The sequence below is a fragment of the Garra rufa genome, chromosome 2 (assembly GCF_049309525.1).
Source record: "Garra rufa chromosome 2, GarRuf1.0, whole genome shotgun sequence".
Classification (NCBI taxonomy): domain Eukaryota; kingdom Metazoa; phylum Chordata; class Actinopteri; order Cypriniformes; family Cyprinidae; genus Garra; species Garra rufa.
The window spans coordinates 29,922,870-29,939,203 of NC_133362.1; the positions used below are offsets into that span (position 1 = coordinate 29,922,870).

Below are 16,334 nucleotides of genomic sequence, written 5' to 3' on the forward strand. Positions count from 1 at the left end.
TTTTTCTTCTGGGAAACATGTACCTTCTGTAGCTTCTGAAGGGCAGTACTAAATAGGTACTAAAAAAAAACATTATATTTAGGCAATAGTTGCCTAAATTAATCGTTTTTCCTTCTGGTGCATTAGTGAGCTTTTGAACCTTCTGTAAGAGTTGCATATGAGTCCCTCAGTTGTCCACAGTATTAAAAGATGCCCTGAAAAAAATACTTTTCTTACTTAGATTTTTTGTCTTGTTTCCAGCCAAAATATCTAAAAAATTCTTAAACCAAGAAGCATTTTCTAGACAAGTGAAAATGATTGTTTTGTTTTCAGAAAAATAAATCAAAATTAAGAGAGTTTTTGCTCAAAACTAGCAAAATAATCTGCCAATGGGGTAAGCAAAATAGTCTTATTTCAAGCAGAAAACTAGATTATTTTGTTTACCCCACTGACAGATTATTTTGCTTGTTTCAGGCAAAAATTCCCTTAATTTTAACCTTTTTTTCTGAAAACAAGACAATATTTTTACTTGTCTAGAAAATCCTTCTTGATTTAAGAATTTTTAGATATTTTGGCTGGAAACAAGACTAAAATATCTATGTAAGAAAAGCATTTTTTTTTTTGCAGTGTGGATCTCAAAATCATACAGTATTTGTTGGAAAGGGTTCAAAAACACAAAAATGCTGAAAAAACTAAGAATTTATGGAACCTGAGGTAATTGATAGGAATTCGTTGCTCAGAATGTAGATAGTTAACCCTATAAAGCCTATTGTATCATATTTAATGCATTTCTAAGGACTTTAAATTATAAACATGATCAGACTTTGCTTCAAAACCTGTTGCATACAATTTATTGCATGTCTTCTGCCCTCTGACTGACAGTTACTGTTTTAGTATGTAAAATGCATTCTTGTATCATTCTAAAAATCTCTAAAAACATGTCTTTTGCTTCATCTTATGTCTTATCTTATGGCCATATAAACAATAGCAGCTGCACCAAATTTTTGCTGTAAATAAACGTGTTTTTTCCTCCTAGAGTGAGCTCCATATTCTCACTATTTAACATAAGCTACAAAACCCTGATATATCAAATATGATTAATAAAAAACATAAAACATTGCATGTAGGAGTAGGGGTGAGCGTGTGCTGCGCAACTAATGCGAAATTAGTGCGCAGCTTTGATGCCCAACGTGTTTTTCTGCGCATAGCATTGAGCACACTGGCAAGATGGCAGCCACCATTGGGAGACTTCTTGGGACTTCTGTAAGTTTCATTTAGCATCAGCGATAATTAACACTTCTGCTGCGAACGATTATTGCGTGGAATAAGTGTTGGTTTGCATTTCGGTGCAAATGTGCTTTAGTTTATCTCTGTTAGTCGTCGTTTAGTTAGCAGATGCGTTTCAACGTGTTTAACCTTTAAACTGCTTATATAACGCACTTTCAAATAACTACCTGTCAGATGGATTACCAGTGCATAAACAATTGTTACGCATATATGTTGTGCAACCTTTTTTAATTAATAAATGATAATACATAAATAAATGATTTCATTAATTTAAAAGGTATCCAGTTTATGTTAGATATAAATTAATATGAGACACGAGTAATCAAAACATTTGTGCTTCGCTTTGCAGCAATCGTGAAATGTGTCTCTTATTCACTGAGCCTGTAAAGTTTTAGATATTTGTCCAAAGTACACATGGTGCTGTCTGTTGAACAGTGATAACCAACTTGTGTAACGACTTTTTCACGCATGTCCCTCCTTTTCATAACAGGCAAGAAGAGCTGCAGTTAATGGACTGAAAGGCTTGGTCCCTCACAATGGAGCATCAGTGCTCAGGGCTCCAAAACCCCTTGCTTGCATTGCAGCACAAAAAGCTTGCTTTTCAATTAGTAAGTCTTAAAGAGTAATTTGATATTTGCCTTTAATTAACTCTAATATGTTTACTAATCCATCATGTATGTTTGTAAAATATCAGGTGCTGCTAGATGGGCCCCAGCAGTCACTCAACCAGCCCCTCACTTCAAAGGAACCGCTGTTCTCAATGGAGCATTTAAGGAGATCAGCCTAGAAGATTTCAAGGGCAAATACCTGGTCCTTTTCTTTTACCCACTAGATTTGTAAGTGTTTGTAGAAAGAAATATTATGGAAATACAGCATGCACTCATTGCCTAAGATTGTCTCATTGTAGCTATAATGAATAAGAACAGAACGTCCATTTTTATTATTTTTAATAATTATTTATTTAAATAATTATATACAGTATCAGTCAAAAGTTTTTGAACAGTAAGATTTTTAATGTTTTTTTAAAGAATTCTCTTCTGCTCACCAAGCAGAAAATTAATGTGAGTGTAATTATAGAAATTAATACTTATATTTAGCAAGGATGCTTTAAATTTATCAAAATAAATTATGATAAAACTTAATAATAATAATAATAACTGTTTTTTGAGCAGCAAATCAGATTAGGATGATTTCTGAAGGATCATGTGACTAGTATTAATGCTAAAAAATTCAGCTTTGAAATCACAGGAATAAATTAGATTTTAAAATATATTCAGATAGAAAACGCTAGTTACGCATGTAACTGTGGTTCTGTGAATTCCGGATGACCGCCAGAGGCAGTATGAATACTTTGGATTATCGCAGCGCCAGCCAGATAGGTCGAGAGATTATAGCTCTGGGGAATTATAAACCACAGTAACTCAGCACTCCGCCTCGGTACGCCTTTCTCGCGCATTCCGAGTGACGAAGAACTCTGGCGGTCATCCGGAATTCACAGAACCACAGTTACATGCGTAACTAGCGTTCTGTTTCATTCCTACTGACCGCCAGAGGCAGTATGAATACTTTGGATGACACATACCAACATAGTCATGAGGAATGCTACCCACCTGATGCAAATTTTTTACGGCTGCTCCAGAAGAACTGCCGAGCACACGGCATGATGAGCAGCGACGTTAACCTTATAAAATCTGGCAAACGTGCACGGAGAGACCCATGTAGCGGCAGTGCAGATGTCCGCCAAGGAAACTCCTCTAAAAGCCGCCCAAGATGATGAGATGGCTCTAGTGGAATGACAAGTTAAACCTGAGGGCAATGGTTTTCCTGCTGTCTTGTAAGCCAGTGTTATAGTCTCTACTACCCAGTTCGACAAGCTCTGTTTAGACACTGGAGCACCTTTCTTCACACCCCCGTAACAGACAAACAACTGGTCTGAACGTCTAAACTGAGCAGTAGTGTCTACGTAACACTTCAAGGCCCGAACAGGACACAAAAGGTGAGCACTCGAATCAGACCCTGAAGTAGTCTGAAAAGAGGCCAGTTCAATGTTCTGATTTATGAACTGAGGAAGGAGGACTTTTGGAAGAAAAGAAGGATTGGGCCGTAAGACCACCCCGGAGTTATCTGGCAACCAACGCAAGCATAACTCACTAACAGAGAGCGCATGCAACTCACCAACTCGTTTTGCAGAAGCAACAGCCAACAAAAAAACTGTTTTCAAGGATATCCATTTGATGTCACTGCTTTGCAAGGGCTCAAATTGGGATGAGCAAAGGAACGAAAGCACGAGTGGTAGATCCCATACCGGAAAATGAGGATTCCGAGCAGGTTTTAGACGGCGTGCACCCTTTAGAAAACTGCAGACAAGCTTGTGAGATCCAAGAGAAGAGCTCTCAACTGGAACATGATGTGCAGAAATCGCAGCAACATACACTTTCAATGTGGAAGCCGCTCTACCCTCTTCCAGTAAATGTTGAAGGAATCTCAGGACATTCGGGATGTCACATGTTGCAGGATTGAGCGCATGCTCCTCACACCATGCAGAGAAAAATTTCCAACGCGAAGCATAAATCTGCCGTGTGGAAAAAGCTCTAGCATTGGAGATAGTGTTAATAACTGCAGGATCACAATGCTCCAGAAAAGGATTTATCCCAATGGCCATACCCAAAGCTGCAGACGAGCTGGGTCCGGGTGCCAGACTCTGGCCTCCAGCTGGGAGAGGAGGTCCTTTCTCGGGGGAAGCTGCCACGGAGTGCCTGTTAGAAGTCTCAGTAACAGAGGAAACCATGGTCTGGCAGGCCACCGTGGTGCCACAAGTAGCACTCTGTGCTTGCACAGAGAGATCCTGTGTAACGTCTCCCATAACAGAGGGATTGGAGGAAACGCATACAGTAGGCAGCTCGGCCATTCGTGAGACAGTGCATCCTGGCCCAAGGGACTGGAGACTTCGGTCCTTGCGAACCATAAGCGACAGTGAGTGGTCTTCTCTGAAGCAAAAAGATCCACTTCTGCCCTTCCAAACCGTAGCCAGATCTCCTGTACTACATCCGGATGAAGCCTCCATTCTCCTGGATCCAACCGATCCCTGGAAAGAGCATCTGCTGTCTGGTTGCATGCTCCTGATATATGAGCTGCCCTCAGTGAATGCGAGCCGCAGCTGGCACCATGTCAGAATCTCGTGAGTGAGCTGTAGAGACCTCCTGGACCTTGTGCCACCCTGGTGGTTCAGATGGAACACTGTTGAGGTATTGTCGGACCGAACAAGAACATGGCGGCCTGCCAGGACTGGCAAGAAATACTTTAGAGCCATGAACACTGCACGTAGTTCCAGCAGATTGATATGTTCTTTGGCCTGTGTAGGTGTCCATCGTCCACAAATACCTCTCCGATTCCAAGTTGCCCCCCAGCCTATGAGGGAAGCATCGGTCGTGACTAACTCCCGTCGAGAGGGAACCACACCCAGGGGCACTCCTGCCTTCAGAAACTCCACCTGTCTCCACCGCCTCAATGCACGTATGCAACTGTGAGAAATTACTATCAGCCGATGGAGATGTCGGGTGGGTCTGAGTTGTAAGCTGTTGTTCCATAACTGGAGTGGTCTGAGGTGGAGTAAACCAAGGGGAATCACCACCGTAGCAGCCGTTAACATCCCTATTAGTCGCAGAACCATCCGGTAATGCAGAGACACACCTGGTCGAAAGTGAGCCAATAGCTGCAGGATGTTTGTCACCCGTTCCTGAGACAGGGAGGCAGACATTAGGCGGGAATTCAGAGTCATTCCTATGAATGTAGTGGTCTGTGCTGGAATGAGACAACTCTTTTTTTCGTTCACAGAAAAACCCAACTTCTGCACATGCCTCAAAAGCAGTTTGGAGTCTTGCATGGCCTGCTGTCTTGTGGGGGCACAAAGCAGCCAGTCGTCCAGATAAGGCAGAATACGCATGCCTCTCGTCCAAAGAGGTGATAGAGCTGCACTCACACACCTTGTGAAGACGCGGGGAGCGAGAGAGAGGCCAAAAGGAAGAACCTTGTACTGGTAGGCTTGATTCTGGAAACTGAAACGCAGAAACTTTCTGTGATGAACAGCAATTGGTACATGAAAGTATGCATCTTTCAGGTCGACACTCACAAACCAATCGTCTGCTGCCACAGACCGAAGAACGTCGGCTGTGCGCAGCATTCGAAAAGGAAGGGTCTTCAGGAACAAATTCAGATGCCTCAAATCGAGAATTGGGCGAAACCCACCGCCCTTTTTCGGAACAAGAAAATACGTCGAATAGAACCCGTCTCCCTGAACGAGGGGATGAACTTTTTCTATGGCTCCCTTCTCTAACAGTGAAAGAATTTCCAGAGAGAGAGCCATCGAACGAACTGTGTCTCTGACAACAGTTGGAACAATTCTTGAAAATTTGGGAGGCCGGCGTCGAAACTGTAGAGTATAGCCCCTGCTTAGAGTTGACAAGACCCAGGGGTCTGCTGTGTTGGTCTTCCAGTACTTCAGCTGTTCTACTGAAAACCGATCGACCACCGGCCTGAACGTCTCAGGCTTTATGTATGCGACCTTTGGTGGTTGTGGGGGGACGCTGACGGGGTCCTCCCGGCAACTGTCGCTGAGGTGGCCGAGAAACTCTGGCGTCTTCGATAAGACGAGGCCTCTGATGGGGCTGTGACTGAAGTGCAGCATGTTGGCGGAAACGCTGGTCCACTGCAGCATAGCGATGACGATTTTGAACTGCTGGCATCTTAAAAGCAGGGTTGCGCTGCACCTGCGTCAGTTGGCGAGTGGCCTCAGACAGCTTCACCCTCTTTTCCAACAGCTCTGGAACATTCGGCCCAAAAAGATGCCCAGGAACAAAAGGAAGATCTCTTAAGGTCTTCTTGCAATCCTCAGGTAGCCGTGCTTGGGCAAGCCACACTTGGCGGCGGGCTGCCAAAAGTGTGGCTGTAAGGTTACCCAGCTCACGGGTCACATGGCCCATAGCCAAAAGAGCCGTTTGCAGGAACTGTGGAATGGAAGGATCGACATTTGCTGGTTCCAGAGTGCCTGTGGCGGCAAGAAGCAATTGGCAGATTGTGTTTTCTGTACGAGTTACGTAGGCCACAGACTCATACGCCTTCTTCAGTAATGAATCTGTGCGACCACATTGCGCACTGGGACATCGCACATTCCCCCGTAAAGCCTCGTCAGGAGATACCACCAAGGCAGCAACAGGCTGCTCTATTTCTGGAGCACGACCCATCCCGATAGAGTCAGCTTCAGCCATAGATGCTAGAGTCCTAGCAATTTTTGAGCGCCGCTTAGGAGGACCAGATCCTGTGAGAGCATTTGAAAATTCAGCCACAAAATCTTTACATGGTGGCATGGCAAAAGAAGTCGCAGCCGTGGGCTGTCTGAAAAAAATGTTGGTTTGAGCAGATTGGGCAGGTGACTCATCGAGTCCCAGACGAGCAATTGCCATTCGGAGCACAGCTAAAGTATCGTCAGAAGAAGACTGTATCTGTCCAGATGACTGAACTGACACATCACTAGACCGCTCTGCGGTTGGATGACCAGTGAAAACATCCTGAGGTGAGGGTTGCACAACAACATCCACAGTACCCCTATGATCATTAAAAAATGAATCCGAAGCACTTGTAGAGAGCACATCCAAGTCAGAAAAACAAGGAGAATCAAATTCCTCCCCAGCTTCTTGATTTTGGACATTCACATCCTCCTGTGTAGGCTTCACAGGAGCAGCACATGTGACAGGTTGAAGTGAATGAAGCAGGCGTTTCAGTTCAGCCATTTCTGAAGAAAGCACAGAAACCGTTTTAGAAAGTGAATTTTCCTCCACACGCAAATGTTCGTCACTTTGCGATGTGGCCTTCTTCTTAGACGGGGGGGGCAGCGCCGGCTGCAGCAGACGCCCTGCGTTTCTTGGAGCGCGGAGGGTTTTCATCTAACTGCCCGAGTTTCACTGCTGAATTATGATCAAACTCAGCCAGACGGAGCCGTCGTTCCGACATGGGTAAGAGACTGCAGTGCAGACACGGGTCCGTGAGAGCCTCTTTCAAATGTTGAACACCCAAACACGACGGGCAGATTTCATGGCCGTCGTCCGGGAGAAGACTATTAGGGCACAGCTTACAAGTCAATGGAAAACCAGTGGCAATCGAGCTGTGAGCCATAGCTTCTTACTATTAACACCCTCGGATAGCACCGTAAGGTCAAGCGGAGAGATGGTAATCACACAACTAAGTTAGTTTGAAAGCTCAAGAAAAAAACGATGCCTCCGGATAAAACCGACAGGTAATGTCAACAAAAAACTCGTGAAGAGAAAAAAAAAAAAATATATATATATATATAACTAAATGGCCGATGGATCGGACCAAGGGCAATGTATAACTAAAAAATTCAAGGAACAACAACACTCGAAACAATGGAATATATAATGATTATGTTAACGGTAGACCGCTAACTTATAGGCGCGGATAACACCAGTCACCGGATTGCACCGAGAGACACAGGGTGTTACCGACAAAACAATAGAAAAATAATAAAAAACTCACCAAAACTGCTGCTGAATAATTCCAAATCCTTTTAAAATGCGTAGAAGTGCGCTGACACAGCTTGTGAGGACGATATCTCGCGGCTCTTGTAAGCTGCACTTGACAGCGCGAATCACTTAACTGAGAACGACCTCAATCGATCTCAATCAGGCGAGAAAGCGAAAGAGGCGGAGTGCTGAGTTACTGTGGTTTATAATTCCCCAGAGCTCAGCATACGTCACTACGTGACTTTGTTGGTATAATCTCTCGACCTATCTGGCTGGCGCTGCGATAATCCAAAGTATTCATACTGCCTCTGGCGGTCAGTAGGAATGAAACAGAACCTTTATTTTGAATAGTAAAAATATTTAAAATTTTTACTGTTTTTGCTATACTGTGTATCAAATTAATGCAGACTTGGTGAGCAGAAGAGACTTCTTTAAAAAAACATTATAAATAGGGCTGGGACACGATTAATCGTGTCCCAGCCCTAATTATAAATCTTACTGTGTTCAAACACTTTTGGCTGGTAGTGTATATCACTTATTTTTATAAATGATTATATAATTATTGTTTACTACATTATTTACTGTTAAAAAATTATGCGTTTTTAATACGTTGTCATTTCTGTCCACTTGGCAGCACGTTTGTTTGCCCCACAGAGATCATTGCATTCAGTGACAAGGCCAATGAGTTTCGTGATATCAACTGTAATGTAGTTGGTGTGTCTGTGGACTCTCACTTTACCCACCTGGCCTGGACCAACACCCCGAGAAAGGTTTATACTTTACTTTGCATTCAGCACATTCTCAGTTCTCTAAATAGGATCAAGTTATTGAGAAACTAGCCTACTTCATAGCAAATGTTAAGCTCACTGACTAAACTCTGTTCATCTGTAGAGTGGAGGATTAGGGAAAATCCACATTCCCCTGTTGGCTGACCTCACAAAGCAAGTGTCCAGGGACTATGGGGTCCTGCTGGAAGGTCCTGGAATTGCTTTAAGGTAACATAAAGTTGACGTACTTTTACAAAGACGCCTGTACAGTCATTAACAAACATATTGTAATTCCTAATTTGTTTTCCTGCAGTGTTAGGCTGCATAATTAGCTTTTTAGGAGGAATGTATCCATAACCAACTGATGTTTCCTATTATAGGGGTCTTTTCATTATTGATCCTAATGGAGTGGTCCGACACATGAGTGTAAACGACCTGCCGGTTGGGCGCTCTGTTGAGGAAACCCTCCGTCTGGTCAAGGCCTTCCAGTTTGTGGAAACCCATGGCGAAGTCTGTCCTGCCAGCTGGACTCCAAAGTCACCCACAGTGAGTTTTTACTGCTTTTACTAGTAGGTCTTTGTTTTAACACAAATAATGTCAGGTTAGTGCTTTAAAGACTACAACGATCTTTATAAAGCTGTTAAAGGATTCGTTCATTCCAGAATTAAAATTCCCCATGTCATCCAAGATGTTCATGTCTTTCTTTCTTAAGTTAAAAAGAAATTAAGGTTTTTGAGGAAAACATTCCAGGATTTTTCTCTATGTAGTGGACTCCAATGGGGATCAGCAGGCTTTTCCAAATTGCAGTTTCAATGCAGCTTTAAAGGGCTCTACATGATGCCAGCCGAAGAATAATGGTCTTATCTAGTCAAACAAGCAATCATTTTTGGGATTTTTTGTTTTTAATGATATACTTTTTAACCACAAATGCATTGCATAGTCACATCGGAAAGCGTGGCATAGGCGAAAGAACCAACCCAGTATTTACAACACGAACGTGCAAAGAAAGTCAGATGCTCTTTACAAAAAAGATAAATAAACGATTTTGAAGTTGGAGGAGAAAATGAGAGTTTTTCGCCCTACCCTACCGTTTTGAACCGAATAACACAGCTAAGAACTAACCGCCACATGACTTTTCCAACGTAATTACGAAATGCATTAAGTTATAGATGTGCTAGTGCAAGAGGAGCATTTGTGGCTAAAAAAACGTATTTAAATTATTTTCTTATCATTTTTCTAGATAAGGCCCTTATTCCCCAGCTGAGATTTTGTAGAGCCCTTTGAAGCTGCACTAAAACTGCAATTTGGACCTTGAACCCGCTGATCAGTGTTGCCTAGTCCATGGTTTTCTTGTGGAATTGGGCTACTTTAACACTGTTGTCGCGGGTTGTTTATCATGCCCGCGGGTCGAAGCGACACCAGTTATGTGATATTTATCCCCTGGAATGTAAATTTTACCAGGGAAACCCCACCAAAAAACATGTATTTTATCTTCTGGAAGGACCCCCCTAGAAATTCGATTGGGCTAGTTTTGAGTAGCAGTTGGGCTGGCTTTGTTGTAAAAATCTGGCAACCCTGCCGCTGATCTACGTTAAAGTACACTATATGGAGAAAAATCCTACAATGCAAATTTCACCAGGGGAACCCTGCCAAAAAACATACATTTCACCCCCTGAAAGGTGATTTTTAAGGGGTCCCCTTGAAATACGAATGGGCTAGTTTTGAGCAGCAATTGAGAGGGGTTTTGTTTTGAAAATCTGGCAACCCTGCCACTGATCCACATTAAAGTCCACTATATGGAGAAAAATCCTGGAATGCAAATTTTACCAGGGGAACCCCGCCAAAAAACGTGTATTTTACCCCCTGAAAGACGATTTTTAAGGGGGGTCCCCTTGAAATATGTTGGGGCTAGTTTTGAGTAGCAGTTGGGAGTGGTTTTGTTGTAAAAACCCTGCCAAAAAACATACATTTCACCCCCTGAAAGGTGATTTTTAAGGGGTCCCCTTGAAATACGATTGGGCTAGTTTTGAGCAGCAATTTAGAGGGTTTTGATGTGAAAATCTGGCAACCCTGCCACTGATCCACATTAAAGTCCACTATATGGAGAAAAATCCTGGAATGCAAATTTTACCAAGGGAACCCCGCCAAAAAACGTGTATTTTACCACCTGAAAGACGATTTTTAAGGGGGGTCCCCTTGAAATATATTGGGGCTAGTTTTGAGTAGCAGTTGGGAGTGGTTTTGTTGTAAAAATCTGGCAACCCTGCCACTGATCCACATTAAAGTCCACTATATGGAGAAAAATCCTGGAATGTTTTCCTCAAAAACCTTAATTTGTTTTTGACTGAAGAAAGAAAGACATGAACATCTTGGATAACACAGGGGTGAGTAAATTATCAGGAATTTTCATTCTGGAAGTGAACTAATCCTTTAAATGCTGATTACTTTACACTTTCTGTTCAGTTGAGTGTGAATCATGCAAAGTTCTCTGTGCGTCATCCATAAAAATTTTGCATTCTCCAAGTCAAGTGACAGCAGCTTTAGCTTTCAGTTGTGAATTGGTAGTATTTGGCCAGGAATGAACTAAGTAAACCTGTCATGGCCATAGATGTTAAATGTAATTTGTTGTTTATGTTTTGATTTTGCATTCATGTAATTGCCTTTTTTGTTTGTTTTAGATTAAGCCAACACCAGATGGCTCTAAGGAATACTTTGAGAAGGTCAACTGAAAACAAAACTTCTGGTACTGACAGATCACGAAGATCTTAGCACTTAAGCGCAAAATCCATATAATTAATTATAGACTTCATGTATCAGTATGCTAGCAGTTGTTATGGAATAGAATCAGTTTTGATTTATGTATTTTCTGCTGTCCAAATAAAAACTGCACTGTCATATATTTGTCTCTTTGCCATAGCAAATGTTTTATATTCAAAGTGCTTCACTTTCCAACACAAGCGAAGAATTTTCGACATTTTCATTAAAGATTGTGAGGTCAAATAAGCACGACAGCTTAAAAATGTGTCGTTTTACTAAAAAGGTTGAAGTAAATTTAAGCGTCATTCACTAACCTACAGTACAGTAACCTACTAAGTTCTCTGCTAAAAAGGTACAATGGTGTAGTTTCAGACTGATTCTTAAAGGAGAAGTTCCTCTGGAAGTAATTTACTCATCCCTATGTCATCCAAGATGTTCATGTCTATCTTTCTTCAGTCGCAGTAGTGGACTTCAGTGGTGGCCAATGGGTTGAAGATCCAAATTGCAGTTTCAGTGCAGCTTCAAAGAACTCTACACGATCCCAGCCAAGGAATAAAGGTCTTATCTAGCTAAACTAATTTTCTTAAAGTAAAACTTATGTACTTTTTAACCACAAATGCTCATCTTGTCTACCTCTGCGATGCACATGTCTTCACTTATTGTGTAATCACTTTGGAAAAATCGTGTGTGGTTAGTCTTTCATCTATGTACTTTGGTTTAAAAAGGTAGGGTAGCATAAACTCATTTTCTTCTACAACTTCAAAACCGTCCGACATCATTATTGTACCCTTCTTTGTAAAGAGAGTTTGACTTTCTTTGCACGTTCACTTTGTAAACACTGGGTCGGTACTGTACTTCCACCTGCATGATTGCATAATGCGTGAGGTTGACCTAGTACAAGATGAGCATTTGTGGTTAAATATAAATGTGTTTTTCTTAGAAAATGACCAATCATTTTGTGTCTGGGATCATGTAGAGCCCTTTCAACCTGAATTGGAACTGTAATTTGGACCTTCAACCTGTTAGCTCCCCAACTATATGGAGAAAAATCCTGGAATGTTTAGTCAAAAACCTTAATTTCTTTTTGACCAAAGAAAGAAAAACATGAACATCTTGTATGACATGGGGGTGAGTAAATTATCAGGACATTTAAATTCTGGAAGTGAACTTCTCCTTTAACTAAGATTGTCATTGTATTACAAGTTATTTTGACAAAAACACATAATATGTTAAAGACAGATGAAGCTGCCATCACACCATTTGTTTATTCTACTGAAAAGTGCAATCAATTACATACTGATTTGTGTGTAATTCTTGTAGTTCCCATCAAGTACTCGGCTGTCCTTAGGCAGAAATTTTAAATTGACAACTTTTCCTTCATATATAAACCATGCCTACATAACCTCAAAAACATTGTTTATTTATTTTTTCTCCTTTTTACATCAAGTTAATATTGTGTTTAAAATGTCTCTTTAGACATCACATGGAACATGACATGAAGAACCAGAAATCAATTTTTTTAAACTGGGAGGAATGAGGTTTAGAAAAAGGCGTTGCCACTTCTCAAACGTTTTTTTTTTTTAGTTACATACTGTATTTACACAATGGAACATAAGAAAAATAAGAACAACAGCTTGGTCTAAGTGTGTCTGCACTTAGGAACCATGAAAACATCTAGTAAAGTGTACAATAACTTCACCTTGTACAGTATGTCTGCAGAGATTTAGCATGTGTGCCTAAATTGTGTGACATTCACAATTTTGGTTCAGATCATGGATACAAAAATAAGCACGAGAGAGACGGCTGTCCAAGACAATGAATAGCCTTTCAACTCTTTAAATAAAAAAATTAAAATAAAAAAGCTGATGACTAACTCCTCTATGAGCAGCACAAAGTCAATGAAGCACTTATTTTTGAGACCGTTCTCTACAAGATGCAAATGAACAAGGGTAGTGATGGGGGTCACCTAAAGTGTAATGATGCTTAAAAAACAAACAAATAGAATCTGATCATATGATTTGGTGAAAAATTCATGCAATATCAGGCAAGATGTAACTGTGCCACCAAGCCCACCCCAACCTTCAAAAAAAAAAAAAAAAAAAAAAAAAAAAAAACCTTAAACTGACTGTCCGAAAAAGAAAGAAAAGACACCCTTTAATAAATCTGTACAACCAAAATACATTTGGGATCTACATCTACAGTTACATTATTAAGGTTATATACATGGCCACCCCCCTCCATATATTATCTTTACGAGCAGACTTCATTCAAACCCAAACAACAACATAAGACTGAACTGGAAAAAGAAATATCACATCACACAACCCATTAAAAACAATCTGCCACCAAACCATCATTTCAGATCACCAGTCTCACTAGAATCTGCTGCGGATAGCGAACTCTGTCTGATGTGCCGAGCTCTGTCCTGCTCTGGTCTGTGGATCTGAGCTACAGGAGAACAGACGCCCTCGAAAGGTAGAGCTAAAACCTTGCTGCTTCACATCGTATTGGTTTATCTATTTATTTATGAGCGAAAAAACTTGTATTTTGGAATTTCAAACCACATTATGCTTTTGGTGTGATTCATAAGCATGTTAAACAATACTACAACAATGGCATTGTACGACTCTGTAATACAAAACAGACAAGCAAGAGGATGGACGTAAACCCCACTCTCTGATATTCTCATATAATAGAACAAAGGCTCTCAATACACTTTGGCCTCTTCACTGAAGAGAGCTAGACTATTCCATCAATAAAGATCTGTTCAATGGTTTTTAGGTGGGATAGAGTTATAAGAAATAGGAGCAACGCTGTGGTGTACTTTCTTTCCCCTTTTATCTGCATTTACCGCCTGCATTTCCTCTGGAGGGAAAAAAAAACGAAAAGCAGATAAAACTAAAAAAAAAACTAAAATAAAAAGTCCTGGTTATTTCACCTCATTTTACCCTTGTGTACGCATCATGCCGCAACTTTTAATTCATTGAGAAAATGGAAAACTAGATTTTGTACAAGATACCACAATCTCTTCTTGCAAAATAAATGGAGACTTTGTGCCCGCTTCGATCGGGAGGAAGTGTCGGCTGATCCGCAGTGTTGCTGCAGAGCTTCTAGTCGATTTTCACATTTGTGTAGATCTTCCTCACAAAGGCACTTGTTCCCATGTAACCCACCGCACCTAAAAACAAAGAGATAAGGAGATGATAGTCAAAATGTGTCAATCCCATTCAGCTACATTTATGAACCTAAAGGGGTCATGAACTGAGAGACCAAAATTCCCTTGATCTTTTGACATATAAGAGGTCATTGTACTATAAAAACATCCTGTAAGTTTCAGAACTCAGAACTTTTTTCGACAGGTTGTGGAATGTGTGTAGTAGTGTGACTAAACCCCGCCTCCGCAGAAAATCAACACCTGCTTCTACATCTCTTCCCGTTAAGCCCCGCCCACTGATTCACGCATGTAGTGTAAATAACGAGAAGCAAACGCAGGTCTACGCAGAAACCAAACGATAAAGAAGGCTCCCAATACAAGAAGAGGCTGTGCAGTGCAGAGTTGTGGAAAAACAGTCGGTAACACTTTCTATGAAGCCCCTATTTATAACACATTATAAGGGTATTTCTAAGGCATTATAATAAATGCATAATGCATTATAAGAAACCTTATAATATGTTATACCATCTCATGAATAATCATAACAATTATAATACATTATAATACTTGAGTATTTGAGGTTATAACTTTTAAGATTATGATCATTTATAACACACAATGAACGTCATATTAAATCTTCTTAATTTATAATGGACTATATCATATTACATAAATTTTTTTTTACATTATATTACGTTTTAATTTGATGGTCCCCTAAGTCTATTGACTATATGCTTAAACTTTCTAACTACATGCCAACTAACACTCCCTAGAGTATTAGTAGGCTTAGGTTATAGTTGGGCTAGGTAGAATGTACTTGCAAGTTACTTATAATATAACATAATAGTTTGTCTTTTGGGGAAACAACAAAATTTAGTGTTAGCATATATTCAGCATAATAATAATTACTGCTAGCTGACATGCAGTTGCAGAGTTACTTATCAAAAGCTGTCTGAAGGGTACCATCAAAATCATCAAACTGTTCATATTACACATTTATCTAAACTGATACCTGATCTTAAGGTTCTTTGGGAAATATTATTATAATTACTTATAAGTGGTCTTTGTATGCTTTAAGTAAAGTGACATGAGAAACATGGCAAGATATGAGACTTATAATATAACTATGAGGAGGTAATCATTCTCTTAAAAGCTATAACCACAAAAAAGTAAAAATTATAATACATTAAAACTGTTCTTATGAATACTCATGAGATGATATAACATATTATAAGGTTTTTTATAATGCATTATGCATTCATTATAATGCCTTAAGAATACCCTTATAATGTATTATAAATACGGGCTTCATAGAAAGTGTTACCGAACTGGGTCCTCTGTTCACTTTATTTTACCACGGATTCATTAACAAACATGGCACTATTGTTTTGTCTGTCAGTACAGATCGTTTGATATGTACTGAGTATTTATGCATCTATCTGTGAAGGATGTAGTCTGTAAACATACACAACTGTTAGCCAATCATAGCAGTTGGCGTTTACTTCTGAGCCTATTCAAACAGAGCGTTCTGATGAGGGGGGTCAAAACAGGACGGAAAATAGCCTATTACTTCTAAATTATGTTTTTTTTTATGTAAAAAGCTTGATAACATTACAAGTGGACCTCGGAGAACAGTACAAAATATTTTAAAAAGGCAGCTCATGACACCTTTAAGGGAGATGTTCACTTCCAGAACAAATATTTACAGATAATTTACCCTTCTTGTTATCCAAGACGTTCATGTTTTTTTTTTTCTCTTCAGTCGTAAAGAAATTGAGGAAAACATTTCAGGACTTCTCTCTATATAGTGGACTTCTATGGGGCCCACGAGTTTGAACTTCCAAAATGCAGTTT

At 40.3% G+C, this 16,334-nt stretch overlaps 1 protein-coding gene across 1 annotated transcript; it reads left to right on the plus strand.

Annotated features, from left to right (window-relative positions):
* The first annotated feature begins 1,151 nt into the window (after positions 1 to 1,151).
* prdx3 (peroxiredoxin 3) lies at positions 1,152 to 11,466 on the plus strand. The gene is made up of 7 exons (XM_073834072.1): positions 1,152 to 1,242; positions 1,757 to 1,874; positions 1,961 to 2,102; positions 8,437 to 8,572; positions 8,694 to 8,797; positions 8,950 to 9,115; positions 11,248 to 11,466. The coding sequence occupies exons 1-7, from the start codon at positions 1,207 to 1,209 to the stop codon at positions 11,296 to 11,298; spliced, it is 753 nt and encodes a 250-aa protein (XP_073690173.1). The 5' UTR covers positions 1,152 to 1,206; the 3' UTR covers positions 11,299 to 11,466.
* The last annotated feature ends 4,868 nt before the right edge of the window (positions 11,467 to 16,334 follow it).